Source organism: Panthera pardus, unplaced genomic scaffold (genome assembly GCF_024362965.1).
Source record: "Panthera pardus isolate Hobbes unplaced genomic scaffold, ASM2436296v1 HiC_scaffold_8, whole genome shotgun sequence".
In the NCBI taxonomy this organism is placed as follows: Eukaryota; Metazoa; Chordata; class Mammalia; order Carnivora; family Felidae; genus Panthera; species Panthera pardus.
In genome coordinates this window covers 76,898,450-76,924,127 of record NW_026527013.1, presented here as the reverse complement: position 1 = coordinate 76,924,127, position 25,678 = coordinate 76,898,450, and the positions used below count along the sequence as shown (strand labels likewise).

Here is a 25,678-nt window from a genome sequence, read left to right as displayed (position 1 = left end):
AAGGATGGCTTCATAGAAAGGGGAAAATGGTGGAAAACAAGAATTATCCCTTGGGGGCATTAAGTACTTAGGGACCCTTTGCCCCAGGTATGTAGGCATGATCAGTGACTAGAAGCAGCCAGCACACTGGTCCTGGTTTTCTACCTAAGCCTCCCCATACATCCTCTTCCTTTCCTACCTGAGGCCAGGGAGTTTCATAAGCTTCAAGAGAAGTATGTGAGGCACAGGACCCTTTCTTTATCTGACTGACAATGGTAAAGAGGACACTCCATTCAAGACTGATGCCATGTATTTCTCATGCTCTTGGGACATCAGACTCTTCCTAAGAACCTTGACCGAAGTGTAGTATCTGACTGAACTCTATGGTTCCACCATCAAGTAAGATGGGGCCCACAAAGGAAGAGCATAGAAACTTTAAGGTTGAAAGATGTCTTGGAATATCAAGACATCCACATACTAGCCCTGTGCAGAGATCTCTCCTAGTCCATCCCCAAGGATGTTGACTTAGCTTTTGTGTGAACATTTCCAGATATTGGCAACTGGTAGCTTTTCAAGGGAGTTTGTTACATGGTTGGATGTCTCCAAGTGTTAGTTTTGCTTACAAAACTAGATGCAGCCTTTCTTTAGTAACTACCCAGTGGACTGAGATCTGCCTTCTGTAGCAACACAAACCCTCCCACTGAACAGCCCTTATATATTTGACGGTAGCTCTCATGTTCCATCAGATTCTACTTCAGGCTAGATTCCTCCAGTTCCCTTTATTCCTCAGGCACAAAATTTGTCAATGCTTCTCTAGTCAAAAAGGGGACATAAGATCCCAGATGGAGTCAGGTCAGCATGGAGATTATGCAACCACAATCTACCTTGATCTTGTCAAGATATGTCTATTACTGTGACTTTAAAATGTGTTTATTTTCATTGCAGCCACATCAAAATCTTGGCTACTATTGAGCAAGGGGCCAACAACAAACTTGGGCATTTTACACAAACTATGGCCCAGCTAGACTCCCCATTTATATTTATGTAATTGAGTTTTGACCCTAAAGCAGGGTTACACATATTTTTGCCAGACTACATCTTGTTGGTTCTAGTTTGTGGATACAGTTTCGAATTCTGAACTCCTCACCTGCATACGATCTCTCCATCCTACTGGCGTCATATGCAAATCTGATCAGCTTGCCTTCTCTGCCTTATTCCAGATCTTGATAAACATGTTGTTCTCAACATTCGAACCCCTATGGTAAAATCAGGTAGTGTGGAGGACAGGCGGAGATTTTTGTGGAGAAAATACATTGCTAGGGTGAAAATCAGAGGTCCTACCTCCTTAGTCCACCAGCTTAGTGAGTCTAAGAATGTCATTCTTAGCCCAACATGGGGCTTGAACTCATGACCTGAGATCAAGACCTTGGCTGAAATCAAGTCAGATGCTTAACTGACTGAGCCACCCAGGTGCCTGGGGATGTCATTCTTGAGCTTAGAAGTACTTCCGGCTTTAGCAGTTTGTGATTATGGTTATAAGGCTGACTTAGTGGAGTAAACACTCATCAAAATTGGAAGTTAGGAAGTTGCCACATTACAGAAGTTTTTTTGGATTGCCCTATAAACTAATGGCATCTTTATTCAGGTAATGGATTCAGGTAGGGTACCTGTAGCTAGCAAAGGAGTACAGTGGAGTGGTTTTAAAAGTATGAGCTTTAGAACGAGACAGATTTGTGTGCTAGTCCCAAATCTGCTACTCACCGGCTGTGTAGCCCAGGGAAAATTACTTGCCGAGTCTTCATTTTAGTTCCTTCATGTGAAATAGAAACAGTATAACAGAGTTGTACAAATTAAAGGATGCATGCAAAGGAATACTAGTCTCTTGTACATAGTAAGTGCTCAATAAACAGTACTTACTGTTTCTAAAGAAATCCAAGTGGAGAGTAATGAGGTACAAAATTAAGTTTTTACCCCATGGACACCTAGGATGAGTAGATGTGAGTAACCCAAACTATGAAATCCTGTTTGTAAAACACAGAGATAATGTAGACCAAAGGAGAATTCATTTGTATGAACGTTTCATTTCCCCTTTGTTTCCACAGGCTATGCGTAGCCTTGCTTCCTGAAAGTGGGCTCAGGAGGTTGCTATAAGCCGGGACTGCAAGGCAGAATTTACCCACCAACGTAATTCTATGCAAACGTTTTCTGCATGGACTATTTCTTTGGACTTGAGACACTCATTCTCTTTCCATTCGATTTTTTTTTAAAAAGTCTATTTTTTTTTAACTTCTTAGCCAATGAAAGAGAACGACTAAGATTTATTTTTAAGGCTTGATTTATAAAGTAAATAGCTTACCTCTACAATGCGCAAAACGGTGAAGATTATCCAGGTGATTTAGCAATGTCCAGGATCTGCTGATGTTACGCTGCTGTTCCTTCATATCAGATTTGCTAACAGTGCTCTAGTGGGGACTGGTGTACCCCTGTTTAGTAGGGGTAAGTGTGCCCCAACAGTCTCTGTGGGCAGGTGAGTCGGGAAGGATTATCCTAAGAAAAAATCAATTTCTGACTGACCTCGATTCCCATGAGCTGCATCGATCACAGTGTATGGTGGCACTGAATAAATGAAGAAGTTTAATCATTAATGCATTCGTCAATAAAGGTCTTCAAAAACCACTTTTAGTGAATACATCAACAAAGTTTTTAAAACGCAAATTTAGTACTCAATAATCAGTGTTATTATATGTGACCAGATTTTTAAAAAAAGGGTCACTTAAAAGGTTCAGAAACAGGCTGATCTATTTTAGGGGTGCCTGGGTGGCTCAGTCGGCTAAGCATCTGACTTCGGCTCAGGTCATGATCTCACAGTTCGTGGGTTTGAGCCCTGTGTCGGGCTCTGTGCTGACAGCTCAGAGCCTGGAGCCTGCTTCGGATTCTGTGTCTCCCTCGCTCTCTGCCCCTCCCCCGCTCACGCTCTGTCTTTGTCTCAAGAATAAATAAACATTAAAAAAAATAATAATAAAAGTTTCAGAAACAGGCTGATCTATTTTTAGAAACACTGATTCAGAGAAGTGAAGCAATGAGATTATTGTGGCTTGTAGAAATCATATTTGATATGATAATAATCATGGATCACAGTTAAGATCAAATACAATGTATGACAGATTATCTCTAGCTTAAACATGCAGCTTTAATTTACCTGAGTTTATAGAAATGATCACTGTGTACAGGTCTATAGAGGTATGTTCTACTTAAAATCTAATGCAAAAATTGTGTTATTTTGAACAAAAAAAACCCTAATTTTGATACATTTATAAGACTGAGTTGATATTTTTCTCTAAAATTTTAGCAAGATGTAAAGCAAGTGATCTTTAACAGAATTCTGACCACTTTTCCAAACACAAACAAAAATAAATAAATAAAAAGTGAACAGCCTGATTATAAATCTATGTTTAAAATGAGTTTTTAAAGGGGCGCCTGGGTGGCTCAGTCGGTTGAGCGTCCGACTTCAGCTCAGGTCTGATCTCACAGTCTGTGGGTTCGAGCCCCGCGTCAGGCTCTGTGCTGACAGCTCAGAGCCTGGAGCCTGTTTCCAATCCTGTGTCTCCCTCTCTCTCTGCCCCTCCCCCAGTCTCACTTTGTCTTACTCTGTCTCTCAAAAATAAATAAATATAAAACAAATTTTAAATGAGTTTTTAAAGATGGAACATTCTAAATGAGCTCAATATCAAAAGAAAAAAAACTTGTTTGGACTATATACATAGAAAATATATAGTTTTTTTAAAAGTTTATATATTTATTTTTGAGAGAGAGGGAGAGAGAGTGTGTGAGAGCCAGTGAGGGAGGGGCAAAGAGAGAGGGAGAGAGAGAATCCCAAGCAGGCTCTGCTCTGTCAGCACAAAGCCCAATGTGGGGCTCGAACTCACGAAACCGTGAGATCATGACCTGAGCCGAAACCAAGAGTCGGACACTTAACTGATTGAGCCACCCAGACATCCAGAAAATACATAGGTTCGTAAAAATCCGTATTTTAAACCAGAACATTTTGCATCTTTTATTTTTAATCTTTTCTGAGTGCCAACAATTTTCTAGGTATTATATATAATACATAGGCTTTAGTCCCAAAGACTATTACCATACATTTCACACTGGAATGAATGAAGTTGTACTTAAATTTGAGGGGAAAAGAAATAGTCAGGTCCCCAACTGAGACGGTGTTTTGCCTGGTTGAGAGTTACATTGTACCTCTGGCACAAAACGTGTGAAATTCTCAAATGTGTTTGGCTCTTCAAAGGCAGTATGTCTTCTCCCCGTTTTTCTTCTTAAATACAATCAGAAACAAGTTATCTACTTCGGAAGAATTATTTTCAGTGATCACACCACACTGGTTACCTAAAGGTGACCCCATCATCTCCCCTAACTCCCACACGTTCTGCTTCTGTGTATTGGAATTCAAGTGAGTTGTAATGGATTGGGATGTTGCAATATTCTTTCACGCTCATGGGTTGTACTGTCCTCCACTGATTTAGAATGATGTCTCTTTTGGGAATACCCTAAACAGGATTATAATATTATCTCATTTCCACATCAATACCTGCCTATAAAAGTGACAAATCTTATAAGATTGAATATAACAGTCTTGCAAAAAATGGATGAATGTCTCTGTTCAATTGAGGAAATATGCACTGCCCTTTTGCTCATTAGTTGAAGGACATACCAAACTTAAATTTTACGATAAGGCTAGAGTTTTGTAAAATCTTGGGTCCCACTTGTAAGACCACAGTCTATCTGACTTGTTTCCCAAGGACACTCTAGGGATGCTGTCTTTTCTGTGCATGTTGTGAATAGTAACCATACTTTTAAATTTGTGTTGTCAATGAAAATTTTACTTGAAATTAAGGTTGTCTTTTGTTATGTTTTTTTTTTTTAACCTATAGGATAAGATTCCAGTGTTGTATGTGAATGTCTATAACAAATAAAAAAATCAAATTGTGTACATTTGGAAATATTTGCACATATTTTTTATTAAATGTAAAGTTGCCTTTGAAACTACTCCGATGTGTCCTTTCTGAACAAAACTATTACATCTTATAAAAATGCTACCTTTTAAGTTTGCCATTACTTTTATCACCCCTCATTTTGATGTATTCTTTATAGCTCCAGTTCTATTTATGTGCAGTGTCTTTTAGGAAAGACTTACCAATGCAATAAACAATGTTATAAATAACCTCAGTTAATTCTTGTAATTCTTACCCAAGTGATTCTTATTTTGTGCAATGTTGATTATTTTAAGCAAACTTTTCACGTTTCTACAACATATGTATCAAAAGGATACAAAGTATAATGTACCCCTTGGAATTTTCACAAAGCAAGGACACGGGTATAATCACCATCTAGGTCCATAACCAGCAGCCCAGAAACCCTCTCATGCCCCTTCCCAGTAACTGCCCGAAGGGCTAACTACTAACACTTGTGTGGTGTCTGTCCGATTGGATGGGGGGCCCCCAAATGTCAGGTGACAATCATGCTCAGCCTGCGGCCTGAGCACTGAAAGGATTCACCCAAGGCAGCCCAAAGGAAATAGAAGTTTATGGAATACACCACAAGGGAGTGGTGGGCAGGACAGCAGGGGGGAGGCTGCAAGGAGGGAGTGGGTGGGGGGTGTTTTGAAAGGGGGAAGATGACAAAGTATGCTGACTTATGGAACTTTCCCTTTTTTGGTACCTGTGCCTGGTTGTAAGTAGTCCACTGGTCAGTTAGGAATTAAGGGTATTTCCGAGTGGGTCACCCGATTGTCCTGTCTGTTCAGCCAGGTAGTCGCTGTGGCCCTCTCTGCATTCTATTACTGCTCAAACCTGTTTGCCTAAAAGCGGCCTCTACAACTTGTTTTTTGAACTTCAAGCAAATCAAACAAGGAATCAAACAAGCTGATTTCTTTTTTTCCCCTTCTCTTTTGTGTCTCCCCCTATTCGACATTACGAGCGATTCATCCATGTCACTGCGTATAGCAATCATTCATTCATTCTCACTGCTGTGTTCTGTTGTCTGAATTTACTACCACTTATTTATCCATCCTACTGTTTGTGGACGTGTGTGTCATCATTTTTTGGCTCTGATAGATATTCTCGTTCATTTTTGTGTGTGTGTGTGTGAACATGCACGCACAATTCAGTGAAGTATATGCCGGGGGATGGGGTGGCGGGGCCGTGTATGCATGTTTTGCTTCAGTAGATACTGCAGTGGACTCATCTAACATCTACAGCAGACTGTTTCCCAAAGCCTTGCACCAATGCATGCTTGTATCAGCCGGGACATTAAGAGTTCCAGTTGCCACATGCTTTTCTCAACACTTGGTTTGTGTCTTCTCCACATTTGCATGTTGCTGATGACTAAAGAAGTTGAATGCCTTCTCAGATGTTTATTATTATTTAAATATCCCCTTTTGTGAATCATCAGCCCAAGCCCTTTGCCAATTTCTCTTTTCAATCATCTGCCTTTTTCGAATGGCCTTGTAAGAGTTTACATAGGGAGGATACAAATCCTTTCTTTTTTTAAAATTTTATTTACTTATTTATTTTTTAATTTACATCCAAGTTAGTTAGCATATAGTGCAATAATGATTTCAGGAGAAGATTCCAGTGATTCATCCCCTATGTATAACACCCAGTGCTCATCCCAACAAATATCTTTCTTAATGCCCCTTGCCCATTTAGTCCAGCCCCCCAACCACAACCCCTCCAGCAACCCTGTTTGTTCTCTGTATTTAAGAGTCTCTTATGCTTTGTCCCCCTCTTTGTTTATATATATATATATATTTGCTTCCCTTCCCTATGTTCATCTGTTTTGTATCTTTTTTTTTTTTTTTAATTTTTTTTTTTCAACATTTTTTATTTATTTTTGGGACAGAGAGAGACAGAGCATGAACGGGGGAGGGGCAGAGAGAGAGGGAGACACAGAATCGGAAACAGGCTCCAGGCTCCGAGCCATCAGCCCAGAGCCTGACGCGGGGCTCGAACTCACGGACCGCGAGATCGTGACCTGGCTGAAGTCGGACGCTTAACCGACTGCGCCACCCAGGCGCCCCTGTTTTGTATCTTAAATTCCACATGAGTGAAGTCATACGATGTTTGTCTTTCTCTAATTTCGTGTAGCATAATACCCTCGAGTTCCATCCATGCTGTTGCAAATGGCAAGATTTCATTCTTTTTGGTTGCTGAGTAATATTCCATTGTGTGTGTGTGTGTGTGTGTGTGTGTGTGTGTGTGTATACCACACCTTTTTTATCCATTCATCTGTCAATGGACATTGGGCTCTTTCCATACTTTGGCTATTGTCGCTAGAGCTGCTGTAAACATTGGGGTGCATGTGCCCCTTTGAAACAGCACACCTAGAACACAAACTCTTTGTTGTGTAGGGGCCAAGGGCAGGCCGCTTCAGAATGGGCCACTTTGGCATGAAGATTATCTTTGAGTTAAAAGCAATCAAAACCCAGAAGATTCGGGAGAAGCTCCTTTACCTGCCCCACAACAGCCCAAAAAGAATTGAGATAGAAGACCTACTCTAGGAAGAGAGGTATCACCAGGGATAATTGTATTATGATATGAACTAGGTAGGGTAGACAGTGAGAAACTTAGCAGCTGTTTGATCAACTGTATGTCCCATTGTTTCTGTGGCCCCGCAAACACTTCACAAACATTTACTCTTTTTCATCTTCCTGTGAATTGTATTCTGTCCCCTTGAAGCACCAGACCCCCTACCCAGTTCTCCTTAGTTCGGAATGTCATAGGTACCTCTTTTTGCCTCTCCGTGTCTGTGTGGACTCCCTGTATGTACGAAGTTAATGATTTGTCTTGCATCGATTCGATTCTTAGTCCAGCTGGAAGGATCTGGAAGGGCGGAGGAAACTCGTTCTTCCTAGCAGGCAGAAATATGTAGTGCATATATCTTATTCCATTTGATGGGAGCATAAAGGACAAAGCTGGACTTTGCTGTGGCTCATAGTCTCCAGGCAGGATTCCTGAAGCATGCAGATTCGAGTATCCCTACAGCTCCCTCAAGGACTTTCTTTAATGTTTTACCACTCTAGCTTTGCTCTGGTGTGACTTCCCTCTGATAACTGTAAACCCTCCCCCCACCAAGATATGTTAGCAATCATCCTTCAAATACATGGCCCACTGGTACACATTTGAAGGGTCTCTTGACTAGTGACTTACTAGGCAGTATTAAATAACCTTATCTTAACAGCAGCTAGCCCCTTAAGGTCCTGGAAGCCTTGCTTCCAAATTCCTTAGTGGCTTACACTATCCCTAACCCCCACTAACTAAGGTATATAATCAGTCACTCCTCACAATCCCAGTGCAGCTCTTTCTGCCCACAGGCCCTGTCCCTGTGCTACGATAAAAACACCTTTTTGCACTGAAAACGCCTCAAGAATTCCTTCTTGACAATTCGCTTGCGGCCCCACAATGTATTCTGTGGATCGGCTTTTCATTCTTAATCGTGCCTTTTAATTAAAAAGAATTTTTTTTACATGTTTATTTTTGAGAGAGACAGAGACAGAGCACAAGCAGGGGAGGGGCAGAGAGAGAGAGAGGGGGAGACACAGAATCTGAAGCAGGCTCCAGGCTCTGAGCTGTCAGCACAGAGTCGGATGTGGGGCTTGAACTCATGAACCGTGAGATCATGACCTGAGCTGAAGTCGGACAGTTAACCGACTGAGCCACCCAGATGCTCCAATATGCCTTTTTAATTTTAATGTAGTTCAACTTATCATTTTTCCCCCTTAATAGTGAACTTTTTTTTTTTTTTGAATATAGCTTAGGAACTCTGTGCCTAAGATAATGAAAATATTTTCCTATATTTTCCAATAAAACCTTTGACTTCTTACATTTAGATGGACACTATATCTGGAGTTGGATTTTTGTATATGGCGTGAGGCAAGGAGTGAAGAGTGCCAGGTGCACAGCAGGTGCCTGATCGACACTGTTGGAAGGCTGAATTCAGCTGCGGTGGTGCTGAACAAGGCCAGTATGGTTTGGGACCGGCAGTCGGATTAGTGTGCAGCTGTTCAGAGTTTCCTGGGCTTGCAGGCCTATTTCTGGGGCCCACCACAGCTCCCCTCCCCATTTGCCCGCTCACCCTCCAGGTCCCCAGAAAAGGGGCTGGGTATTCACGTGGACGCACACAGAGGTTCCAGGAGCGGAAGGCCCTCCTAGACTCCATACTCATTTTGAATCTGCCCACTTCATCCTTTTCTTCAGGGACACCTTTGGGCCTGGACACACAGGAACTGCCTCTGCATCGGATCTAGCTTAAAGGCCATCCGCAATGCACTGTTTTAGATCAAGTGCTCCAGTGTTCTGAGTACCCCCTGCCCAACTCAAACAAACAAAGAAACAAAAACAAAAAAAAAAACAAAAACAAAAAACAAAAAAACCAAACCCAAACAAAACACTTTTTGAAATAATTATAGATTCACACGAATTTGCAAGTAAATGTGTGGCCAGGTTCCCGTGTACCCTTCACCCAGCCTCCCCCAGTGTTCACATCTTGCCTAAATATAGTAAGTATAATATAAAACTCATGACATTGACACTGGGACAAACCATAGAGTTTATTCACATTCCACCAGTTATACATACTCATTTGTGTGTGTGTGTGTGTGTGTGTGTGTGTGTGCGTGTACCTCTATGCAACTTTATCCCCTGTATAGTTTCATGTAACCACCATCACTATTGAGATGTTTAACTGTATCTTCAGGACAAGACCCCTTCTGAGGGCCCATTTTAGAAAGCACTCCAATCGCAGATACACCTCTTCACGTTACACCACCCTCAGACTTAAGGCGGAACAAGAGCATCCTGAGTCATTGTTTTATTTTATTATTTTTTATTTTATTTATTTTTTAATGTTCATTTTTGAGAGAGTGAGAGACAAAACCTGAGTGGGGAAGGGGCAGAGAGAGAGAGAGAGAGAGAGAGAGAGAGGGAGACACAGAATCCAAAGCAGGCTCCAGGCTCCGAGCTGTCAGCACAGAGCCTCACCCGGGGCTCAACCCATGAACGGTGAGATCTCGACCTGAGCCGAAGTCAGACACTTAACCGACTGAGCCACCCAGGCGCCCCCTGAATCCTTCTTTAGAAGGGGTATCTCTGATAATTGCACTTCCCACAGCCCAGAGAAGTTGGCCCCCTCATATTCTATTTTAGAATTTGTTTGCATTTTTTTTTTTCATTTTTACTCATTACCGCCCCCAGTCATGGAAGTCTACACCTCACAGCAGGAGCATCTGCAGGTCAGCTTTAGATGTCAAAGAATGGTACAAATCCCTGACCAACCAGTGCGACAAGTTGGTGGGGACTGACTCTTCGGGAGGGAGACCAGGTACGGCTTGTCTTTGTGCAGGCTGCCATACGCTGGGTGGCTTAAACAACAAACATGGATTTCTCAGAGTTCTGGAAGCTGGAAGTCTGAGATCAGCGAGCCAGCATGGGCAGGTTTTCGGTGAGCGCCCTCTTCCTGGTTTACAGAGGGTTGCCATCTTGCTCTGTCCTCACCCGGCTAGCTCTCTGGCCTCTTCTTGTAAGGACGCTGATCCCATGGTGAGGCCCCCACTCTCCTGGCTTAATTATCTCCCAAAGGCCCACTTCCAAATACCATCACTTTGGGATTATGGTTTCAACACATGAATCTGTGGGAGATGCGCTGGGTTCACTGCAGCTCTCTTCAGAACGCCTGTGAACTAGGTGGCACTGTCACATAGCTGAAGACGGGTTCTGAGCCCTGCGTGTTGATCAAAGCAGCCAACCCCATCCATTCCAGGTGAATTCACTTCCTCACTCATCAGTCAATGGGTGGTGAGTCTCGCGCAGCAGAATCCTGGAACGCATTCCCTCGACTCTGTGCCATACATAAAAGGAGGCCTGAGCGTTCCTCTATACCCCGGCACAGAAGTGTTCAAGTGCACACGAGACATCTGCACCATCAGAACATGCCCGTGAGCCTGTGACCTTTCTCCACTAAACGTAAGGGAAGGAAGCGGTGGGCAGTGAGGGTGGGGTGGGGCGGGGAACTGGGCCCGGTTATGAGGGGCCTTGTATAGCACATTAAGGAGCTTGGATTTTTATCCTCTGCTCTGGTAAGAGATAAAGGCCAAATGGCTGGGTCACATTACCTAGCTAATCCAATCAGCTGACCTGGACACCTAGAGATAAATTCCGAAGGTGAAATTAAAGTAGAGGTGAATGCAGCTTTGTTGTTTAGTTTCCAAGGAGAGAGTAACAGATGAAAGCAGACGCATTAATTAGCTTTTGTGACTTAAAAAGCTTGTTCAGGGATGTGATTTTTAGTTCTCTCGTTTATCCTGAAGGCAACTCGAGCATTCTGTTATCAATAATGACTAAATGTAATCATAAAAGTCATGCCTCATTACTTTTATGATTAGGAAAACATGTGCCATATTAAAACGTTTAAGGCAGAAGCGGATACTGATTGGAGACTGTGGAGTCAATGTTCCTTACAAACGTGTTGCCGTTTCTGTGTGGGAGTCACTGTCTTTTCTGGCGTTGCTCGCTTGTTAAAAAGGAAAAAAAAAAAAAAAGAACTTCTGGTCTCTAAAACAAAGGGAGAAGTGTTGGCTTCATATTTCTGTTTAAACCACTTATTAAACGTCCCTGACAAAATACAAGGTCTGGCAAAGCGCTCTGTGCCTGCTGCCACTTCTTCCCAGAAAGCTCGAGGCTCTGACCCTTTGGGAGTGATGTTTTTTTGCTCTTCTCTCCCTTACCTTCTCTTTTCCGTATTGGGAGGTTGGCCTAACCAGAGACACAGCCAACCATACAGTGAGGAAGCTCAGGATAAAAATCTAAAGTCTATAGTTGGGGAAGAAACAAGACGGAGACCAAATCTGCCTACTTAAGTAGTTGAGGGTAGTTTCTTTTTTTGGTTTCATTTGCCTTTTTATCAGGACACTAGTCTTCCCATTAGTTCCTTATTCATCCATTCACGCATTCATTCATGCATTCATCAAGTATTTACTGTGCACCTATGTTGTGATGTGCACAGAACTAGAAGCTGGTAGATAGTGATGGTGAACCAAACAGAACAGACGCAATTTCTCCCCTCACGGAGAGAGGGTCAATACACAAGTAAACATATGGTGTCAAATATATGGTGACTACTTGTGGTAGAAGCTTGGAGGCAACAAATGGAGGGACTTCTGCAATGGAGAAGAACAGGGGTGGGAAGGCTGTGCACTCCCTGAGGAGTAACGTGTAAGGAAAGAATGAGTGTGTGTGGATCTGTGGGGAAACCATCCCAGCAGAGGAACAGCCTAAGAGTCCAGAGGCGGGAATGATTTCAACAGAGAAGATGGCTGTCTGGAATTGAGAGGTCAGCAGGACTGAGAGGACTGCTAATGTAGGGTCCTAAGCCTTCAAGAAGCTGTAATGGGAAAGCACTTAAAGGTTTTAAACTGGGGGATGGTCAGTTTTGTGTTTCCGGAAGATTACTCTGAGAGATATATTGACTTGTTTCTATGTGCAGCTATATCTGAAGGGATCCACAAGGATCTGGTCATTCGGGTTACCGATAGGCAGAGAAACTAGGTGGCTGAGGGACAAGGGTGTGAGGCAGTTTTACTGCAGACCTTTTATTAACTTCCGAGTTTGACAGTATCATATATATCCCAAGACCGGGAGCAGGAACAGGAAGGCTACTGCAGATGTCCAGAATAAATTTCAGACACACTTCAAGAAACTCGGTGATCAGACTGTGGGAGTGAAGAAGGGGGAGGCATTAAGATAATCCCTGCAACTAAGTGGATGGTGATGATAAATGATATTGGAGAGAGGTGAAGAGGGACAGTTTGGGGGCACGGACAGTTGCAGAATTTCTATTAGGAGAGGCTTAGGGGTGGTTAGCGAATTGGAAGCAGGGGCTGGAAGAGATTTGTCTGCAACATGCATTTGCGTAGCCTTTATATCATCAGGATAAGTTCGATTATCCAGCCGTAACCTAAACAACACACACAACATGCACACACCTCAGAACTTAAAACAGCAAAAAAACTCGGTGACTTATATAACAGAGATTTTTTTGTTTTCGTTTTTGTTTTTTTCCTTGCTCCAAGTTTGCTACAGGTCCAAATGACTCTCTGGGCAATTTTCCTGCACGTGATGGCTCAGCATTCCAGGCTGCTTTGATCTTAGGGATCTGTATCTCAACACATGATAACTTTGGGACAAAGAAAGGGGAAAAAAAAAAAAAAAGAAAAAGAGAAAGAAAAACAGCAAAGAGAAATTGTGCACCTGTTCCTAAATATTTCCACCCACATGCGAGATGTGTAATTTCCCCTCATATTCTGGTGGCCAGAGTAACTGCCATCACCCAGTCTCCCTTCAAAGAGATGGATAAATATAATTCTCCCAAATGTCTAGGAAAGCAAGGAGAGCTAGAAGTATACTTATTGGTAAAGCACAAGTGCTGTCACTATGATACTTTACATAAGAATGAAAAAACTTCTGGGGCACCTGGGTGGCTCAGTTGGTTGAGCGTCTGACCTCAGCTTAGGTCATGATCTTGCACTCTGTGAGTTCGAGCCCCGCGCCGGGCTCTGTGCTGACAGCTCAGAGCCTGGAGCCTGTTTCCGATTCTGCGTCTCCCTCTCTCTCTCTGCCCCTCCCCCGCTCATGCTCTCTCTCTCTCTCTCTCTCTCTCTCTCTCTCTCCGTCAAAAATAAACATTAAAAAATAAAAAAAAAAGAATGAAAAAACTTCCAAAGTTTGTATCAAAGAATGGGGTACATTAAAAAAGGGGCTCCTGGCTGGCTCAGTTGGTAGAGCATGTGAGTCTTGATCTCGGGGTCATGAGTTTGAGCCCTATTGTGGGTGTAGACATTACTTTAAAAAAAAGGAATGGGGTACAGGTTATGAAGAGAGTCGAAACATGGGCCATCAATGAGCACGTTCCCCCTCCCTCCCTGTCAGTGCTGTGTTGTGTGTGTGTGTGTGTGTGTGTGTTTGTGTGTGTGTGTAGGGATGACTGAAAAATTCCAATATTGGACACATTAAATTCAAGATGCCTCTATCCAAGTGGGTGTCAAATAAGCAGCTAAAAGAAAATGTCAGAGGACAGATCTGGGCTAGGGATGGAATTTGGGGAGATTTTGGGGCGCCTGGGTGGCTCACTCAGTGGGATGTCTGGCTCTTGATTCCTGCTCAGGTCATGATCTCATGGTTCATGAGTTTGAGCCCCGCATCGGCTCTGTGCTAATGGGGCAGAGCCTGCTTGGGATTCTGTCTCCCTCTCTCTCTGCCCCTCCCTGCTTGCTCTGTATCTCCCTCTCAAAAGAAACAAAAATAAACAAACGAAAAAGAGTTTGGGAGATTTAAAAAATATCTATGTATATTTGGGTCTGAGAGTGGGAAGTCCAGGACAGGGGTCTAGGCTGGTGTGGTTGGGGAGAAGATGATCTAAGGAGGATGCAGAGGACAATTCAGACAGTTGTGGACAGAACCCTGCCGCCGACCAAAATTAAAGAGGGGTCTGAAAAGGAGACAAGAAACAACCGCAGAAGGGAAGAATCAAGAGTGACGTTGTTACACCTAAGGGGAAAGGGCTTGAAAGGGTACGTGTCTTTCTTCTGAACTTGTCAGAGCAAAATCCTCCGACCAGGGCGATGGATCCCTACCCCTTCCGTATCTCCACTCCTGTCTCTCCGTTGAATTAGAGCTGTTAGCACTTAACGTGCTTTAGTGGCTTTTCATTGTGTGTTTACATGGTGGACGGGGGCAAGGGATCTTTGTGGGGTCTTGTATTAAGGGCACTATTCCTATTCGTGAGGGCTCTGCCCTCAGACCTTCTCGCCTCCCAAAGGTCCCATCTCCTAACACCATCACCTTGGGGGTTAGGATTTCAACATATGAATTTGGGGGGGGGGGGGACATGAACATTCAGATTATAGCAGCGCTTCACGTCACACTGCCCTGCTGTTTCCTTCGCAGCATTTACAATTCAACACTTGATCTTAGAAAAGGCCAAGCAATGCTACAGCATTTACAATTCTAATTATTAATTAGATGTATAATGTATACTGTGAGTCCCCAGCCCCAACACAAAGCAAGCTACTGGAAGATATAGGAAAGCTTAGCTGGGGGAAGGGATGTGGATTGGCAAGCCTAAGTGGTGGTTATTTCCTTCCAAAGTATCACATTTTCACCAATTGTATGATAGTGTCTTGATAAGAGAGTTGTCGATATGATGAAAATAACATTTGAGCAAGCAGTCTGAAATTCAGATTGTGAAGCAAGCAGAGGAGTTAGTCAAAGTTTGGCACCTCAAAGTCATGGGCTCACCATCCCCCTCGACATGGCCCCGGGACAGACAACTATGATGTTACAACCTGGGTACCCCCTTGAGACAGGACCTCGTCTATCTGTACATCACAGGGCCTAGAATGGTGCCAAACACATAGTAGGTGCTCAATAATTACTGAAGTTGTATTTACACAATCTTACATAAATTATTTTATTTATGCTATAATATGTATAATTATATAACATACATTATTTCATTATTTATACAATAAATAAACAAAGTTGCAAGTATTGTGGATAGCTTAGTTAGATTCAGGCTGAAAACTCCCCGGTGATTTTGACATGAAGTTCACTGATAATCTCAGAGGGAGCATTTGCAGTCAGGTGTTGGCAAAATGGCCACAGTGCAGGGAAGGAACAGTAAGTGGAACCGGGGAGACTGCTCTTTCTAGAGGCTGGCAGCAAAGGGAAGAAAACAAGACAGTAAAACAAGAGTTTTTGTTTTGTTTTAAAAGGTAGAGACTTTAATGGGGCGCCTGGGTGGCTCAGTCGGTTAAGCGTCCGACTTCGGCTCAGGTCATGATCTCGCGGTCCGTGGCTTTGAGCCCCGTGTCAGGCTCTGTGCTGACAGTTCAGAGCCTGGAGCCTGTTTCGGATCCTGTCTCCCTCTCTCTCTGACCCTCCCCCATTCATGCTCTGTCTGGCTCTGTCTCAAAAAATAAATGTTAAAAAAAAAATTTAAAAAAAGGTAGAGACTTTAACATCTTTTGTATATGTAGAGAACAGAGCCAGCAAAGAAAGAACTGAGGGGGCTTAGAAATGACAGCTGATGGTGTGTGGACAAGAGGAGATCTGGCATGTATAGAACCAGGAATTCCCTTTCCCCTGGGACAGAAACGAAGGACGGGTTGGGGGCCCGCCAGTGGCCTCTATCATCTTTCCGAACACAAAGAGCTGAAGCGTGACCTTTCCAAACTGCTCTTTTCAACTTGCCCTCTTCCCCAATTTAATTTGGTTCCACATTTGTTTACAGACCCTCTTCACTTCTGCCCACTTATGCGTCATCTGTCAACTCCTCCCTGTTCTGGATCCACCTGCAGCCCCGAGGTTTTCCACCGGCCTAGTGTATTACCATGGCCAGTTGTCTGGGATTGTCCTGCTCTTTGATACCCAATTGACAAACTCTTGCATCCCGTGGAACTGTAGGGATTCCAGGCTTTTATCTGCTGTCTCTGAGTACAGGTGAGGATCCTCATGGAGTGCCCTCACATCTCACAAACTCTTAGCACCCTACTTCTGTAGCTCAGTTCCAACTGGTCTAAAAATTCCAAAGATGGACAAACCTCTCCCTTTTTTCCCCAAAATATAACTAAGAAATCTGAAACATTTTATTTGAAGGCTTAGGGATAACAGAAAAGAATGACAAGAAAGTAAAAAAGTGTTGTAACTCAAATGTCCAGGCCATTTTGTTCTTGCTGTACCTTGAGGTCATTTTCTCAGATGTCAGAAAAGCAAATCTCATTGCAAAAGCACTACTGATATTCCTTATCACATAGAAAAATCTGCTAAAACCCCATTTGAACACTTCCGTACTTCCAACCAAGTTTCTGTCCCCATGTCATTTCTGTCGTTTCCCTTCTCTGTCCTTGCAGAAGGTCCCTCCCACAGCGCAAAGTCTCTGGCCTTCCGCAGGGTCCTCCGATCATGCCACCTCAGGAGAACAAGAGCTGGAGGAACAGACGTCTGCAAAACAAAAGCCCCAGTTGTTACCTAAACCTGACCAAGCGTCACTCCGCTGTACCTGGAAACAGAATAGGAGGGTTTTTCAAAGTTTCTCTGCTGATCCCCAGCATCAGAATCTCCTGCAGTCAGGGAATCAAACCAAAACGATTTGACTTGTACTGGTTTTAGACAATTGCTTCAGGACATTATTATGAGTCAAACACTTAGTTTGGGGGCCAAACTGCATTTACATCTATATATGTGCATAGCCTTATCACCACTACAGTTTTATTGGTCTCCTCACGGGACTTCCGAATTTACGAAATAGTGTTATGTGGGAGATTTTATTTACCTGTGGTTGGTGCCACCTAGTGGACATCATCTCCTAAACAGCTTAGAGTCTCGGATTTTTATCTACCTGGCGAAGGTAGTGATGAAGATGAAGGTGGCTAACACCAAGTTTTGTTTTGTTTTTGTTTTTTGTTTTTTGAATGTAGGGCTCCACATCCGGTGCAGAGCCCAATGCAGGGCTTGAACTCACAATCCTGACATCAAGACCTGAGCTGAGATCAAGAGTCAGAAGCTTAACTGAGCCACCCGGGAAGCCCAAACACTCTCGGTAAGTTTTCTATTATTTGTTAGGCATGGTGTTAGAGGTGATGCTAATCTATTTAAATTCATCGGCTCATTTAATCTCCAAAACAAAACTAAGAGGAGGGAACAACGATTCCCATTTTGCAAAATACAGAAACTGAGACAAGGAAAACTTGAGAGTTGCCTCTCAGGAAGTAAATGGCAGAGCTACAATTCCCGAGTCCAAGCCCTTAACAATTGAGCCAAAACGCCGAGTAAATTCTATTAATGAGAGATTTCAGTACAATGTGTGTATATATCGGGAGGTGATGTTGACGGTGTGGGGTAGCACCTAGGAGGTGGCTGAAGACTTAGGTACGTAGTACTTTGTTAGGTACTAACACATTCCAAGGAAGTAGCTCAGTTGTCCCTTGAGGCATTAAGAAGGGGCCAAAGAAACGTCCCGCATGGGCCACTGGGCAGACAGGATTCATTCTTCTGTGTCCTAAATTCCTCTGGTGTCCACGATGCAGGCAGACCAAGCCATCATTTTTATTGCCTTTCATCATGAGAGAGAAGCAAATATTCACAGCAAGTGGGACAACTAAAGTAGGGTGAAGAATGATGGATAGTCTCCCTCCCCACACATCAAATCAGAAAGCTCAGACGCTGACAACCTGGTGTCTTTATTCCTGACAAGGGAAGAGTGTATCACTCTCTAGCATCTCAGTGAGAAGTCCGATGCACTCATGAGGACTTTTTCTGTGGAGCGGACCTTATGGTGCTGTCAGGGCTTTTCTGTGTAACTTGGAAAAGTTAGGTCATTCCCAGATGTCTTAGTCAGCTGGGGCTGCCATGATAAAATACTATGGCTTACACAGCAGAATTCATCTCCTCACAGTTCTGGACACTAGAGGTCCGAGAACTGGGTGCAGGTTGGTTGGGTTCCGGTGAGAGCTCTCTTTCCGGCTCACAGAGCCTTTCCTGAGTGCATGTACCAGGAGAGAAAGAGAGCAAGTTCTCTGCTGTCTCTTCATATAAGGGTACTAATCCCATCACCAGGGCCCTACCCGCAGGACCTCAATCTAATCCTAACTACCCTTCAAAGGCCCCACCTCCAAACACCATCGCACTGGAGGATAGGAGTTCAGTATGACTTTGAAGAGGGCACAGATATTCAGTCCATAACATTCTGCCACTGGACCACCAAAATCCACATCCTTGTCACATGCAAAATACATTTATTCCATCCCAACAACTCTCAAGTCCTGCCTCATTCTGTCAGCTCTGAAGTCTAAAGCCCAGAGTTGCATCCAAATATCATCTAGATCAGGTAGGCGTGAGCCTCTAGATAGGATTCATCCTGAGGTGATACTCCCCTCTGGCTGTGAACATGGGAAACCAGACAAGTCACGCACTTCCAAAACACAATGGGGGACAGGCAGAGGACAGACATTCCCATTTCCAGAGGGAGAAACAGGAGAGAAGGAAGGGGTGATGGGTCTCAAGCAAGCCCAAAACTTAGCCAGGCAAACTCCATTAGCTCTTAAAGCTGGAGAATAATCCGGGCGCCTGGGTGGCTCAGTTGGTTAAGCGGCCGACTTCGGCTCAGGTCATGATCTCATGGTCGGTGAGTTCGAGCCCTGCGTTGGGCTCTGTGCTGACCGCTCAGAGCCTGGAGCCTGTTTCAGATTCTGTGTCTCCCTCTCTCTCTGACCCTCCCGTGTTCATGCTCTGTCTCTCTCTGTCTCAAAAATAAGTGTTAAAAAAAAAAAAAAATTAAAAAAAAAAAAAGAAAGCTGGAGAATAATCGACTTTGGCTTAATGCTCTGCCCGCCCTCCAGGTCCACTGAGGTGGCAGTGCCACCGTATCACCGCCCCCCCCCCCCCCCCCCATGGAGCAGCCCTGCCCACGTGGCTCTCCGTGACTGCACTGTCCATGCAGCACTGCTGAGTGGTCCCGCCCTTTGAAAACGAGGCCTTGCCTGTGGAGTAGCAGCCTTAATGATCTCTGAAATCCCGTGCGGTCCTTCTTCCCTGTTCTTGAAGGACAGCACACACATCCATGGCCAAATGGCTCCATGGTCTCGTGCTGTAAATCCAAGAAGCCCGACAGCCACCCCTCATTCCATCTTGTCTTCTCCCTTCCCTTCCGCTCACGCCAGCAGAGCCTCTGCTGGTACAATCCCATCTCTACGTGTGGCTTCTGTTGAGACGGCTAAGTCCATGAACTGTTGTACCGATGATCTGTATCTAACGGCTGTTCAGCCGCACCTTTAGTGATCACTTCAAAACCAGTTCTCATTTTACGCAACACGGACAGGCTGAGAGCTTCCCAAATCTTCCTTTTCCGGTTCCCTTTTGCCTAACGACTCCATCTCTCTCATTTTGCACGTCACTAGGAGCAGTCAGGAAGAAGTGAGCTGCTCCTTTCATAGCTGCTTGGGGATCTCCTGAGCTAAATACCCGGTCTCATCACTTGCAAGTTCCACCTTCTACGAAACACCCAACCACAGTCTAGCCAAACTGTCACTTTACAAAGGATTGCCTTTTCTCCTGTAAACATATTCCTCCAATAACACGTTCATTTGTCTGCGACCTCACCAGAACTGCCCTTAGCGTCCATGTGTCTACTGTGCACTTCAAAGTTCTTCTAAAGCTGCCAAAGCCACTTCTGCCCGTTTAGGTATCTGTTACAGCAGCACCCACGTCCTGATACCTAAATCTACACTCGTCAGCTGGGGCTGCCGTAACAAAATACGGCAGACTGGCTGGCTTAAACAACAGAAATTTATTTCCTCACTGGTCTGGAAGTCTGAGATCAGCATGCCAGCATGGTCAGGCCCTGGTGAGAGCCCTCTTCCTGGCTTCCCTCTCACTGTGGGCTCACGTCGCCTTTCACTGGTGTGTGTGTGACGAGGGAAGGAACACACTCTCTGGGGACTCTTCTTGTAAGGATACTGATCCCATCATAAGGGCCCCACTCTCATGACCTCATCTAACCTAATCACCTCCCAAAGGCTTTACCTCCAAACACCAACACACTGGGGGGTTAGAGCTTCAACATTTGAATCTGGGGTGGGGAATACAAACATTCAGTCCCTAACACCAGATATTATTTTAATTGCTTTTATTGCTTACATTTGTTTTTATTGCAAATGAGTCTGTCTCATTTTTTTCTAACTTTTCATTATATAGTATTTTAAACACCAGAAAAGTTGAAAGAACACAACAGTATATCACTGCTTAGATTCATTAATTACCACATTTGCCATATCTATACGTCTACATGCCTACCTAGCTACATACTTCTTTTCAAAGTAACTTGTGGACATCATGGTATCCTATCCCTGTCAGCATACATCTCCTAACCAAAACATCATTATTACACTTAAGAAAATAATTCCCTTATGTCATCTTTCAGCCAAGTCATATTGAAATTTCCCCAATATCTTTTATACCTGTTCCCCTCTGAATTTGGATCAAATGAAGACTTAAAAAAAATTTTTTTTTTAAATTTAAATCCCAGTTAGTTAACATATAGTGTAATAATGGCTTCAGGAGTAGAATTAGTGATTCATCACTTACATAGAACACCCAGTGCTCATCACAAGTGTCTTCCTTAATGCCCATCACCTATTTAATCGCTCCACCCACCGCCCCTCTAGCAACCCTCAGTTGGTTCTCTGTATTAAGAGTTTTATGGTTTGCTTCCCTCTCTGTTTTTGTCTTATTTTTCCTTCTCTTCCCCTTGTTCATCTGTTTTTTTTTCTTAAATTCCACATATGATTGAAATAATATGATATTTGTCTTTCTCTGACTTATTTTGCTTAGCATAATACATTCTAGTTCCACTGGATCAAATGAAGCTTTAAGCATTGCATTTAGTTGGTTCAGCTCTTTAGTCTCATTAATCTGAAAAGCCCTCCTACACATTTTCCCCCCATGACACTGACTTTTTGAAGAGACAATGTGATAATAGCTTTGTGACCATGTTAACTCTTTGGGATATACAAAAATATTTGCCAGTGAAATGGGGGAAATGCTGTTACAAAAATACAATGCATACTTAACTGGCCTCAGATTTAATTTAGGCTTCTCACCTGAGTAGAATCTGAAAGCTTATCAGTTGAGATGCCTGGGTGGCTCAGTCAAGTCTCTGACTCTTGGTTTCAGCTCAGCTCATGATCTCCTGGTTCATGGATTCGAGCCCTGCTTGGGGCTCTGTGCTGGCAGTGCAGAGCCTGCTTGAGATTCTCTCTCTCCTCCTCTCTCTCTCTGCCCCTCCCCTGCTCGTGCACACACTCTCTCTCCCACTCTAAATAAATAAACACTAAAAAAAAAAAAGCTTATCAGTTGCAGAAACTGACATATTATTACATGGTGAGAATACTGGAAAACACATAATTCTAGAACTCTGCCTAAATTTACCATAGTTTTAAACCAATGTTCGCTGATGGTTCGGCTTATCAAAATGTGGATGAAAATTTTTAAAAATCCAACCTAAAAAAATTCTCAGTGCAGAAAAATATGAAGTTGCCAGAATCACTCAAAATCAGTCTACCCATAAATAACTGTTATTGCTACTAGGTAAACAGCACGTGTAGCTATCTATACATCTCTACGGGGAGATAGGTAGCAATACTTTTATAAAAATAACATGGTACTCTATATTCAATGCAGGGCCTGTGTGACCGTTCCTTGCCCTATCAGCACAGGGGTTTTGACCCTACCAGGCTGCATATCCCAGGCTCCTACGTTGGCTAACATCTGGCTGGGGTCAATTAATGAAAGACTGTTGGGAGACCAGAGGGCACAAGAAAGAGGGAAGTGAGGGCTCTATTCGTGACAGTGGCTGTGTTTTTTCTAGCTCTCTACGATTCAGGTAACGCTGCTTTCTCCCCTTGTCCCCTCAGCCTACCCTCGGTGGCTTCTGGCTCTTGTACTAATCATCAGATTATCTCATTGGTCGTATTTAGCTTCTTAGATTTTCCTTTACCTGTATAATCAATTCCTTGCACTAAATTCCCTCACTGAAAATACTCAAAGCAGTTTCTGGTTAGACCCTGACTGCTCTATGATAGATGCCATTTTTAATGAAAATATTCTAATTTTAATGAATTTTACTTGAATTTGATCCAACAAAAGAACATGAAGTAGAAAACTTTTTCCTTTAACGTGAAGGGTGTTGTGTTCTAAAAGCTTTTTCTACGTTAAGAAAGGAAATTCTGAAAAGCTGTCAGAAGTTGGAGTTGTTAGGCTTCATATTTTTAACTACTTTCCAATTTTAGACAGTTAAAGTAGACAATTCATGAAAACTAGTATTCACATGCTTTCTGTGACCTCTTCACAATTTTTCAGTTATGTTTATTTTGCTCAGGTTTATAACATTCGTATTCTATTCTGTAACCATAATTTCCATAGTTGCTCAGTATTGGTGAAGATACATATTCAAATCATTAATTCCTATTTCACTTGGAATTGGGTTTCACACAGGCAAGTAGGCTTATTTACTTTGTTCACTGATAAGATTCCTTTTTTTTAATTAAAGAGTTTACTTTTAAGTCATCTCGACATCCAGTGTGGGGCTCAAATCCCCAACCTCAAGATCAAGCGTCACACGCTCCGCTGACTGAGCCAGCCAGGTGCCTCATGTTCACTGATATATTCAAAGCAGCTAGAAGAGCGTCTGACCCAAATAAATACTTGTTGAATAAATTATTTACCAAAATTATTCACTTTCTTAGTTTTAATTTCCCTCCTAATTGGCCGGACTTCATGGTTGTATATGTTGATATGTATAAACACACACACATAGTTTGTCACTCAGGAAAAACTCAGGCATGTAGTGCTGTTTGAGTTTCTTCATGTTTGAAGACCTAGGCTGTTGTCTTCTGGCATTAGTGTTCTCTGTTCATTTTATTGAATGAACTCTGAATACAGTCATAATAAGCTGTTACTAATTCTTGACAATCCTACTGGTCAGTGCCCTCCTATCATACTTATTTTATACTGTAAGCTTTTATCTAGTTGTTTGCCACATTTGTGTGCAGAACTTCTAAATGTTTGGTGTTTTTTTTTTTTTTTGACAGGGCCACACTATCTTTGATGATATTCTTTGGTAAGTCAAAAAATATCTCGTAAGTGCCTTCTGCTAAATACTGTGTATTATGTGCAAATATAGATAACCGATGGACCCTATCCTCAAGGAGCCTGTCCCTGGAGGGTAGATAAAATATGCCTGCTGCTATAGTATGAAGCAGAGTGAGGTCTTAGGAGAAACACAGTTCCTGGATGTTTTGAAGAGACGGTAATTACCAAGAGGAATGAAGGAAATGAACACTTAGAGAAGGCCTGTTGTCTGGCGAGTAAAGGCAACATAAAGAGGCTTCATAGATGTTATCTCCTTTGATCTTCAAAACAATTCTGCAAGAAAAATGATCATTATCCCCATTTCGGTGACACCGACATTGAGGTTAAGTAGTTGTCCAGTATCACACAGGGAGAGTTGAGATTTGGACCCAATTCTGCCTGATTCCAAAGCTCATTCACTTTCTCTACTATATATATTACTTGTGGCAAGAATGTCAGAGAAGGCTTGATGAAGAAAGTGGCATACGAGCAAGAACCTTGATGGGTAGGTAGGTTTTAAGGTAGGAGTAAGAATTCTAAATCTACGCCCGGCGTTTTCCTCAACTGAGGTATAAGTGGGTGTTAAATCTACTGTCATGAAATTGTTTTTGTTCACGGGGAGGCCCAGTTCTGAGGAGGTAGCTATTACCAGTTACAGGAAAGAAATTCCCAATAGCCTTGTTCTTGAGCTTCCTGGCATTCTTTGGTCTTGGATATCTATCTTCTTCCTCCTCACCCCTCTGCACAGCCACACAAGAATTAAGTCCTCCTGGGGTTAAGATTTATCCTTCCTCTCAGACGTTTCTAGAATAGCATAAATTCTTCAAAACACCATGGGAGCTGTAAAGCAGTGGGTTCCAACTTAAATTCCAAGTCATTAGTGCACTTTTAGACATTTTAGTGAGTCATAACCAGCATTTTTTTTTTAAAGGGACAGAAGAGAAAACAAACAGCACAGGGAACTGCATATAGTTACTTATAACATTTACATGTGTGATATGCAGGTGAGTTTGTTTATGTACTGTGCTATGATGTAAAGTACATTTCTGATAGTGACAGACTCTTGTTTAAACAGTAACAGGGCCTATTTACAAACCATGTACACCAGGGAAACCTGAAATCCTTTTCTAACTGGGATGCAGTGGCAGCTGGGCTTAGGGTCAGGGAACCCTGAGATGACAGCTTTCTCAAGTCTAGGAAAGTTATCACAGACTGCTTGCTTAAAAACATGGCACAGCTATCAAGCAGTGTTAATATCCTAAGCATTCTTTCAAGAGTAAGTTGAACAGAAATGTAGAGGACAAGAGGCAATTATCTCTTAGTAGAGGCTCTGGAGGGAGGAGTAGGTCCATCTAGCTCAAAGGTTACCGAGTACAAAATGTGCCTTCTCAGAAGAGAGAGGCTGCAGGACTTTAGATTAAAGTACTCCTCTCTGAATGGGTATATATATTTCCAGAATGACAGTGGGGAAATGCCTTCAATCAGCAATATTTAGTCCTTGTTAGTCTTTACTTCCTTCTTATTCCCTGAATCTGTCTCTTGCTCAGTTTTTGATGGTGTTTGGAAAGCCAGCTGCCATATTTGATAAGGCTTGCCTGGGGTAATATGGTATTTAGGGTTCAGTTCCAAGAGCCTGTAGGGAGAAGAGGAAGCTGGGACTGTGTGGGGCTAGAATTAAGGTTACTAACCCGATTTAATTAAACTGCTTCCAATATAGAGAAGTCAGAGTCTTAGCTAAACATCAGTTTTGCTTTGTGTGTGTATCAGTATGATGATAGGTGCAAATTTGCCCTAGGAACTCTATCTCCGAAACCTATCGCCAACCATTTTAATAGGTAATAATAAAATTGTAGCTAACATTTAATATTCATTTAATAATGTGTCAGCTGGTATGCTAAGTATTGTCTCATTTAATCTTTACTATCACCTCAAGAAGCAATGACTCTAGCTAACTACCC

At 42.9% G+C, this 25,678-nt stretch overlaps 1 protein-coding gene and 1 long non-coding RNA gene across 4 annotated transcripts in view; one reads left to right on the top strand and one right to left on the bottom strand.

Moving 5' to 3' along the window:
- The window catches only part of SLC26A4 (solute carrier family 26 member 4), a 53,933-nt gene extending 48,727 nt beyond the window's left edge, over nucleotides 1-5,206 (top strand). For all 3 annotated transcript variants that reach the window (XM_019451175.2, XM_019451176.2, XM_019451177.2), the window contains exon 21: nucleotides 2,082-5,206. In XM_019451175.2, the coding sequence (XP_019306720.1) occupies nucleotides 2,082-2,105 (24 nt within the window). In that variant the 3' untranslated portion in view covers nucleotides 2,106-5,206. The remainder of the gene's footprint in view (nucleotides 1-2,081) is intronic.
- Nucleotides 5,207-16,657: 11,451 nt separating this feature from the next.
- The window catches only part of LOC109268061 (uncharacterized), a 12,961-nt gene continuing 3,940 nt past the window's right edge, over nucleotides 16,658-25,678 (bottom strand). The window contains exon 2 of the long non-coding RNA XR_002080443.2: nucleotides 16,658-17,036. This is a non-coding gene — a long non-coding RNA (uncharacterized LOC109268061). The remainder of the gene's footprint in view (nucleotides 17,037-25,678) is intronic.